The following is a 10,232-nucleotide window of genomic DNA, read 5'->3' as shown; positions in this document are numbered from 1 at the left end:
CTGGGTTTCAGACCCTTGAGAAATTCTGTGAGCTTTAAATTCACTCACCAACAAATAAAGTGCAATACGTAAAACACTCACGATTAAAGTGTCTTGTGTCTTTTATTACTATTATTATTATCAGAACCTGAAGAAATCCTGATGTTACTGTCTGACCTGCTGAACAACATATCTAAAGATGATCAGAAACTGGTCCACCCTCTTAAAACATTTACCAGGAAGAGACTGACTCATTGTTTCACGCTGATGCCTTTTTCAATTCTAGACAATCAAAAAGAAAACAGCGATCAAAGAAGAACGAAGAGAAACACTTTCCAGTAGGATTTTTGAGAAGTTTGTTTCTGAACAGGCTGTTGTTATTCATTTTTGAAACCATCCTTCAGATTGCTGGAGCTCAAAGAGCAAAAATGGATTCAACAGCTGAATATGATTATTCTTGCCCTGTGTGTCGTGATATTTTCAGGGATCCTGTTTTTCTGTCATGTAGTCACAGTTTCTGTAAAGAGTGTCTTCAACAGTTCTGGAGAATCAAGAAAACTCAGGAGTGTCCTGTGTGTAGGAGAAGATCCTCAAGAGATGAGCCTCCATGTAATCTTGCATTAAATAACTTGTGTGAGTCGTTCCTGAAGGAGAAAAAAGAGAGGCGTTCATCAGGATCTGAGGAGATCTGCAGTTTACACAGTGAGAAACACAAACTCTTCTGTCTGGAGGACAAACAGCCTGTGTGTTTAGTGTGCAGAGATTCACAGACACACGTCAATCACACGTTCAGACCCATCGGTGAAGTTGTTTCATCAAATAAGGTAAGGGATATGCTTCTGAGGATTAAAGCTTATAAATATAGAAATGTATCTGTACCATTTTGCTCATACTATGCATTACACACATAAATATATTACAGAAATATCTGGTGTCTCATACATTTAAACTTTAAATTCTAGGAGGAGCTCAATACAGCACTGAAGTCCTTACAAGAGAAACTTCAACACAAAGAAAACATTGAAAGAGAGTTTGAGAAAACAGTTCGACACATCAAGGTGAGGGCTGATTCTACTGACATATTTTGAAATTTCATAAGAATTGTTGAATTGTTTTGTCTGACATAATTACATGCTCCTTTATTGACTGGAACACATGCTGGGTAGAAATCGTAAATGCATGTATATATTTAGATAGTATACAATAATTAGGCCTATGCAATAATTAGGACTGTGAACGAGCATTTCATTGGGTTGGACCTACTGAACGAAGTTGTTTTTGACTTTTGTAAGTTAAGGAGGGGGGGGGGGGGGGGGGGGGGGGGGGGGTTGATTATGATTAACTTTGGTTAGTGTGTAATGTTGCTGTTTGAGCATAAACAACATCTGCAAAGTTCAAAGCAAAGGGAGATATTTGCTTTTAAAGATTTTTTTTAAGGATTACAACAAACGGCTTGATAGGGACTACAAGACATTCCTCTCCTAAATGTCCTACAATTTACATAAACCCCGCCCCCTAAATGCCATTTATAGATTATCATGACAGAATATGCTAATCAATGACTAGAAGATATCTACACATTCATAAATTAATCAACTAACCATTCAGAAATGTTGTCTACATGTTGTCACTTCTTCTTGAGTCTCTCCATCTTTGTCTGACTCCGGTTTGAACATAAAAGGCTAAAAGTGTTTGAATTTTTTAGTGCATTGAAGCTCCGCCCTCTGTGCCGGGAGCAGCAGCTCATTTGCATTTAAAGGGACACACACAATTTTTTTTTGCTCACCCTCAAAAAAACATGCTATATAAAAATATCTGTGGGATTTTGAGCTAAAACTTAACATACACACTCTGGGGACATCAAACACTTATTTTACATCTTGTGAAAAGGCCATTATACCACCCCTTTAAGTAATGTTAATTTGGTGAGAGAATTTTACATTTAATTAATTCATATCTGTTATAAAACTGTCCTCATTATTATTAATCTTTTTTAATGACCAAATAATCAAATGACCAATAATCTCTCAAGAAAACCAGCAGCCCATAATTTTCTTAATATTCTATCAAAACTATATTTGATGACTGATGTTTTGTAAAAATATTTTTATTTGTATTATTATGAATTATAGAAATCAGTTACTACTTTGCTAACTATAATAAGCCCACATTTCCTCACTTCATGCTTCATCTTCATGCTGCTCTAGAACCAGTTGCGTCTTTGAGATGATTGAAGTGATTTGTGATGTGATTTCAGTCTCAAGCTGAGCGTACGGAGCGTCAGATTAAACAGCAGTTTGAGAAGCTTCATCAGTTCCTCAGAGATGAAGAAGAAACTGCAATCACTGAACTGAGGGAGGAAGAGGAGCAGAAGAAGCAGATGATGAAGGAGAAGCTGGAGGAGATGATCACACACATCTCAGATCTTTCACACACAATTCAAGTCATAGGGGAGATGATGACAGCCAATGACGTCTGCTTTCTGAAGGTCTGATTCCACAGCATTGATTGATTGATTGATTGATTGATTGATTGATTGATTGATTGATTGATTGATTGATTGATTGATTGATTGATTGAGTTGTTGATGATAATGGTGTGTTTGTTCTGCAGGAGTTTCCAGTCTCAATGGAAAGGTGAGTGATCTGCTGGTGTCTCTGGTCTCTCTGGTTCTGATCCACTGCAGTTCTGACTCCTGAATGTTCTTCCAGAGTCCAGATCTCACAGCCGGATCCACAGATGGCTTCTGGAGCTTTGATTCATGTGTCACGATACTTGGGCAACCTGACGTTCAGAGTCTGGAAGAAGATGCAGGACATCGTCCAAAACAGTGAGTCTGCAGAAGATCTGCTGTTACACACACACACACACTAGAAATTATGCATGGGGGAGATTGACAGATTTAAAGATCTCTGATGTGTTAATAATAATCTGTGCTCGGTTCACTCTTGATCATTATATGAAGATCAGAATAAAAGCATCTGTTGATTGTGTCTCATCAGCTCCTGTGATTCTGGATCCAAACACGGCTCATCCACGTTTCGTCCTGTCTGATGATCTGACCAGTGTGAGATGGAGCGAGATCTTTCAACCTCTTCCTGATAATCCAGAGAGATTTGGCTGTCATTACTGTGTTCTGGGTTCAGAGGGTTTTAACTCAGGAACACACTGCTGGCATGTGGAGGTTAAAAAGAGTCTATGCTGGAGTCTTGGAGTAACTACAGCATCAAACCAGAGGAATGGAGGTCTTTTCTATGGCACTGATGTCTGGAGTGTGCAGTATGATCGGTATGGACTGTATGAACGGCCTGGTTTTCATGTCAAACAGTATCTTGAGAGGGTTAGAGTTGATCTGGACTATGACAGAGGAACAGTGTCATTCTCTGATCCTGTAACTAACACACATCTACACACATTCACAACCACCTGCACTGACACGGTCTTTCCATTCTTTGATAGTTTTTCCCCTCTGAGGATCTTACAGTTCAATAGTCAGTAAACGCTGTAGGTCTGGATCGACCTGCTGTCATCTCTTATAGCAGTGTTCCCAACCTTTATTTATTATTTTATTTTTTAACATAAATAGTTTTTAATGATTTAACCCCCCCCCCCCCCCCCCCCCCCCAATCACATAAAACACACTAGCTGACACATTTCATTTAAACTCATTCAGTTAAGTTTTTAATATGCAACACAACAAATGAAGACAATTATGCAACTATACATAATTATGATTTTTTTTTTCCAACAACAGGTTCCAATTTTTTCTAAAACTGATGAACAAATAACAGGAGAAAATTATAATCTGTCAATGTAAACTATCAATTAATCAGAGAAATAACCTCATGTTATTAAACAAGTGTATCCATTTTATACCTTTAAAATGTGTTATTTTTCTTTGCAACAGCAGGCTCTACTTTTACTCTAAATTGATGAAAATACAACTGGAGCAAATTAAAATCTATTAATGTGAATGTCAAAAAATCGGATAATTAATGTATTAATGTCGTCAGGCCTAGCCCAACCAATCAGAAGCAAAATATATAACAAAAATATTAAAAATGCAAAACACAAATAAACACAACAATATCAAACAAACAACCCTTACAATTGCCTTTATGATATTAAAACTATATCAATAGACATGTGAGACTAAAACATTAAAGAACACGCCCATGTTACTGTAAAAATACAATGGAAGGTAACCGTATCATTTGGGAAACCGATTGCTTCAAACAGTTCAAGTTTAAAAACGAGTATTTATACTGATAGTACTGTGAACTTACTTTGAGTCCACTGAAAATGAATATCTCTTAATATAATACTGCAAACATCTAATGTGTAATCGTGAATGAATTAAAAACATGACATTAACTAGAATCTTTGCAATTCGCATTTAGCGAACAGTAGCACACATGTATGTGCTAAACTTTAGAGTTAAACCTCTGTTAATTCTCAACAAAAACTTTTGTAGACATCTGACAGAAGTAAAGTCAGTCTGGTTAGTAATAAGTGATGCTGGTAATGCTGTTTGTGGAGTTGTTTATTCCTCCTCTGCTGAGATCTTCACAGATTTAATGTCTTCTTTTCTCTTCAGTTGATTTAATCTAAGGCTGTGACTGAAATTACTCCATATTTAATATACACATATTTTTTGGCTACGATAAGGTCCAGTTCTGGTTTATTTATTTGCTCTTGGCAGACATGTGGCATTGCTATGCAGAGGTGTAAAGTCCAGGTTCAGAAAGTAAAAGTCCTCCTCAGTATTTTGTTCCAATCACCTGGATTTGCTAATTCAGACAGGAGAGAGAACTAATTAGTGAAATCAGCTGACTGAGTTTATGGGTGGAATAAACACATGGCAGGGTTTTTACTCTTTGGCCCCTGGATTACCCACCTCTGCTTATCGTAGCCAAAAAATATGTGTATATTAAATATGGAGTAATTTCAGTCACAGCCTTAGATGAAATCAACTGAAGAGAAAAGAAGACATTAAATCTGTGAAGATCTCAGCAGAGGAGAAATAAACATCTCCACAAACAGCATTACCAGCTTCACTTATTACTAACCAGACTGACTTTATTTCTGTCAGATGTCTACAAAAGTTTTTTTGAGAATTAACAGAGGTTTAACTCTAATGTGTTTAATTTAAAGTCACCATAGCAGGGATTAATGTTTCCATTTTTTGGGCTCTTAACTCTTATTAAATATTTTGTCACTTATGGCTGTTGCGACAGTGTGTATGTTAAACACATTTGCAGCAGCAAAGAAAGCTAAAGTGAAATGAGATCAGGTGATGTTGGTTAACTTATTATGGTTTTATAATCATAATGAAAGAGACTGAATCACTGGTGTATTTTAATCTAACAATTATGTTGTCAAATAAATATTATTTTTCACTCTGTATAATCATAATGAAAGAGACTGAATCACTGGTGTACTTTAATCTAACAATTATGTTGTCAAATAAATATTATTTTACACTCTGTATTACTGCAGCATAAGATGCAACAATATTGTAACAATAAATTAGAAGACTAACAAACATGAGCACGAAAAATCAGTTTTTGATGAAACACACAGACATCAACAATCAGCGTATGAATCTAAACAATGGTGACAATAAAAGTACTTTGCTGCAATGCATGCTGGGTACCAGCATAGTGCAAAACTCCCAGCATGCATTGCAACATGAATAAATATGCAGCTGAATTGTCCTATTATTTAGTTTAATTCTAAATATTTTATTTTATTTTTTGCTGTTGTTTTTGTTGTGAATTAGTAGCTTTTCAGTGATGTACTGAATCTGTTTATCTAAATTTTTGTGGTTGTCACCCTTGTTGAGATTCATACGCTGATTGTTTATATCTGTATGTGTTAGTGTAGGCTAACTTTTTTAATAAATGTTTGTCAAAAGATTTAAACCAATTGTCATATTGCTGGTTCTCATGCTACATTAATACAGGGTTTATGATGTGACTATATTAGTGGACCAACTTAATTGTTAAATTAAAAACCTCAGTAAATCAGGATGTTTCAAGTTGATTATAAAACCATCAACAGGTAATCGTCATCACCTGATCTCATTTCACTTTAGCTTTCTTTGTTGCTGCAAATGTGTTTGACAAACACACTGCCACAGCAAATAAAAAACACAAAATATATAATAACAGTTAAGACCCCAAATAATGGAAACACTAATCACTGTTAGGGTGACTTAAAATTAAACCCATTAATTCTCAAAATAACTTTTGTAGACGTGTGATTTTTGTAAAGTCAGTCTGGTTAGTAATACGTGAAGCTGGTAATGCTGTTTGTGGAGTTGTTTATTTCTCCTCTGCTGAGATCTTCACAGATTTAATGTCTTCTTTTCTCTTCAGTTGATTTAATCTAAGGCTGTGGCTGAAATTACTCCATATTTAATATACACATATTTTTTGGCTACGATAAGGTCCAGTTCTCGTTTATTTCTTTGCTCTTGGCAGACACGTGGCATTGCTATGCAGAGGTGTAAAGTCCAGGTTCAGAAAGTTAAAATCCTCCTCAGTATTTTGTTTCAAATTACCTGGATTTGCTAATTCAGACAGGAGAGAGAACTAATTAGTGATATCAGCTGACTGAGTTTATGGGTGGAATAAACATATGGCAGGGTTTTTACTCTTTGGCCCCTGGATTACCCACCTCTGACGATAAGGTCCAGTTCTGGTTTATTTCTTTGCTCTTGGCAGACATGTGGCATTGCTATGCAGAGGTGTAAAGTCCAGGTTCAGAAAGTAAAAGTCCTCCTCAGTATTTTGTTCCAATCACCTGGATTTGCTAATTCAGACAGGAGAGAGAACTAATTAGTGAAATCAGCTGACTGAGTTTATGGGTGGAATAAACACATGGCAGGGTTTTTACTCTTTGGCCCCTGGATTACCCACCTCTGCATATAACAGTAATGTCTTGAATCCTTAAATCACATGAGTGATGTAAGCCATTATAACTGCATGTGTTGTTCTGCTACAGTATATGGTAAACTGTGTAAGTCTGTCTTAAATACTTTTACTTAATTTATGCAAATCTACATGTCAGCCAATCAGAGGTGATCTGAAGGCTACTGCCTTCCAGCAAATCACATGATATTAAGGAAAGTTCATGTTATGAAACCTTGGCTGTGTTCCAGTCCACTTTTAGACACGCACTTGCAAACTTCCCTTCCCTACCGCTATTTTGAAGTGTGTAACCCATGTTAAAATATGACACAAATAAGAATAAATAGTTTAAAAGCTGCATAAACAATTTTGAGAGTTGAGTGATTAATTTAATTTAAGTTAATTCATTGGAGTTAATTAATAGTCCATAATTCATAAATGTTAATACAACAATTTAATGCAGGGGTGGGGAACGTCGGTCCTGGAGAGCATTCTGGATTACTGTGTAAAATGTGGTGTAGACAAGGGCACTCTTCTTCAGTGTATGTGGCAGTGTCCGGAACTGGAAGGACACAGAAAGACCAAAGATAAACCAATAGATTAAACTAATGTCTAGCAACCTGGCACTGGAGAAACTGACCTATGTTATATGTACACTCACAAAAATCACCATTCAGCCCCTGAAACACAATGTTTTTATGCTTTTTCCCAGCAAACACATGACGTCAATGTGACGTCAGAAAGACGTTGGACTCCAACTAATCCAACGTCAGTCAGACGTCATATTTTGGTTGAAAATGAAAATCAGGTTGACGTCTAAACCCAACGTTTGTTTGACGTCAAGCTCCAACGTCAGACAGATGTTGAATTGTGGTTGGAATAAGCACCGCAAAAAAATGTGACATGCATGGCAGCACATTAAATCTCTGAAGATCTCAGCAGAGGAGTCAACAACTCAAACAGCATTACCAGCTTCACTTATTACTAACCAGATTTACTTTATTTAATTCCCCTTTCAAAGAAATCAATAGTTGTATTTTAAAGTCACCATGATGGTGGTTAGCATTTGCTTTAGTTGGACTCTTGATCATTGACTTTTAAATATTTAATTTTCTCGGGCTGCCAAAACTGTGTTTAAACAGTACAGTTGTTGTGGCAAAAAAGCTTAGAGGATATAAAATCAGGTGATGTTTATTGGTAATAATGAAATCATCAACATGTAATTGCCTGAATCACTAAAATTGTGTCTAATTTTATAGGACTTGTGCTTTTAGTGTTTTTTTTCCATACAATAGAAGCCATTTAATTTTACAGCATGAGTGCAATATTGTTGAGCAAATAATATAAATTAACTTCTTTAAAACATTTAGTGCATTAATATTTTTACTCTACATTGTTACTTAGCTATCAAAAATATGTGTATGACTCTCAACAATGGTGACAATCAATTAAATGCTTCATGCTGCAGTGCATGCTGTGTACCACCAATCAAAACTCACCCATATCTCCCAGCATGCATTGCGGCATTAATAAATTATGCTGCTGGATTTTTTTGTAGCCATTGTTGAGATTCATATACTGTTTCTTGATGTCTGTGTGCATCTAAGTAATGCCATAGATTAAAAGTTTTTGTGCACTAAATAGTTTAAAAAAAGCAAGTACATTATTTGATAAACCACACTGCTAGATATGGTGTAGAATCAAATAAATTATATTATGAATAAAACAAAATTAAACCACAAGTCCTATATAATCTAAGTATTAGACACTTAAAGGAACACTCCGACTTTTTGGGACTTTAGCCTATTCCCCTTATCCCCCAGAGTTAGATAAGTCCATACATACTTTTTTTCATCTCCGTGCGTGTTATAAGTCTGTTTGACGCACCTCCCGCTAGCCTAGCTTAGCACAAAGACTGGATGTGAATGGTTGCAGCTAGCATACTAATCCAAATAAAGTGACAAAATAACGCAAACATTTTCCTATTTACATGTTGTGATTTGTATAGTCACAGAGTGTACAAAAAACAAAGTCACATGAGACACAGACATATTTTAACCGTATAAATACTGGGAACTATATTCTCTGAAGGCGAAGCACTGCTACTTGGGCGGAGTGATAACCGCAGCACCTGAGACGCGCCGAGGTGAGGAGCAGAGAGTTCGTTCAGAGTTTGGGTTACAGAGTCAGCAATTTATAAATAGTAAAAGCGTAGTTTACAATCATGGATTTTCGCTGTATTGTAAAGAGCTGTGACAATAAACAGGGAGACCAGGTAATACCATGATGTTTCATAGAATTCCAACTAAAAACGCTGACCGGATGAAGAAATGGCTACTTGCTCTGGATATTGATCAAAACACACCTAATGAGATTATCAAGGGACATTATGTTTGCTCGGTACATTTCACTGAGGACGACTATTTTCAAAAAAGGGAATTTGCCACAAGGAACGTGTGCTGAAGGATACGGCCATCCCATCGATATCACATACAGGACAAAGTGAGCGGCTGCGGTAAGTGTTCCGTTATATTTTTAAATGTTTAGCCTAACGTTACTGTAACAGTGCCATTAGCTAACTTAGATCTAATGTAACGTTAGTGAATAGGGTGGTAACTACTATTGCAGTTGTTTACGGGCTCCATGTATCCCCTGTAATGTTAGTATTGTTGCCTCGAACGCGCTCTGTCGTCTCAGTAACACTTGAGCGGAGCTAGAGCTCACGTATAGTCACGTTGGTTTTGTTGACAGAAGAAAAAACGGCGCGTCTCATGTGCTGCGGTTATCACTCCGCCCAAGTAGCAGTGCTTCGCCTTCAGAGAATATAGTTCCCAGTATTTATACGGTTAAAATATGTCTGTCTCATGTGACTTTGTTTTTTGTACACTCTGTGACTATACAAATCACAACATGTAAATAGGAAAATATTTGCGTTATTTTGTCACTTATTTGGATTAGTATGCTAGCTGCAACCATTCACATCCAGTCTTTGTGCTAAGCTAGGCTAGCGGGGGGTGCGTCAAACAGACTTATAGCACGCACGGAGATGAAAAAGGTATGTATGGACTTATCTAACTCTGGGGGATAAGTTGAATAGGATAAAGTCCCAAAAAGTCGGAGTGTTCCTTTAAAAAGACCAGGGATTTAGGCAATTACATGATGATATCGATGTCGTCATCATCACCTGATCTCATGGATTTTTTTATCTACAACAATTATGCTTTATAAACACACAGTTATAGCAGCCAGACAAAAAGTTATATCATAGAATCAAGGGTCAAGAGCACAACTAAAGCAAACGCTAACCACCATCATGGTGACTTTAAAATACAACATAAT

At 36.6% G+C, this 10,232-nt stretch overlaps 1 protein-coding gene across 1 annotated transcript; it reads left to right on the top strand.

Moving 5' to 3' along the window:
• The first annotated feature begins 269 nt into the window (after positions 1-269).
• On the top strand, positions 270-3,859 carry LOC307001360 (E3 ubiquitin-protein ligase TRIM39-like). The gene is made up of 6 exons (XM_079617751.1): positions 270-803; positions 942-1,037; positions 2,237-2,467; positions 2,593-2,615; positions 2,691-2,809; positions 2,982-3,859. The coding sequence occupies exons 1-6, from the start codon at positions 408-410 to the stop codon at positions 3,476-3,478; spliced, it is 1,362 nt and encodes a 453-aa protein (XP_079473877.1). The 5' UTR covers positions 270-407; the 3' UTR covers positions 3,479-3,859.
• Positions 3,860-10,232: the final 6,373 nt, after the last annotated feature.

Source organism: Phoxinus phoxinus, assembly GCF_949152265.1.
Source record: "Phoxinus phoxinus genome assembly, chromosome: 1".
Lineage (NCBI taxonomy): Eukaryota > Metazoa > Chordata > Actinopteri > Cypriniformes > Leuciscidae > Phoxinus > Phoxinus phoxinus.
This window is presented reverse-complemented; position numbering and strand designations above follow the sequence as displayed.

Bases quoted from the DNA above. Each gene is read 5' to 3' on its own strand.
- LOC307001360 (XM_079617751.1), top strand. From the start codon at position 408: ATGGATTCAACAGCTGAATATGATTATTCTTGCCCTGTGTGTCGTGAT. The intron at 1,038-2,236 runs GTGAGGGCTGAT...ATGTGATTTCAG, and splicing joins AAACAGTTCGACACATCAAG to TCTCAAGCTGAGCGTACGGA. The intron at 2,468-2,592 runs GTCTGATTCCAC...TTTGTTCTGCAG, and splicing joins ATGACGTCTGCTTTCTGAAG to GAGTTTCCAGTCTCAATGGA.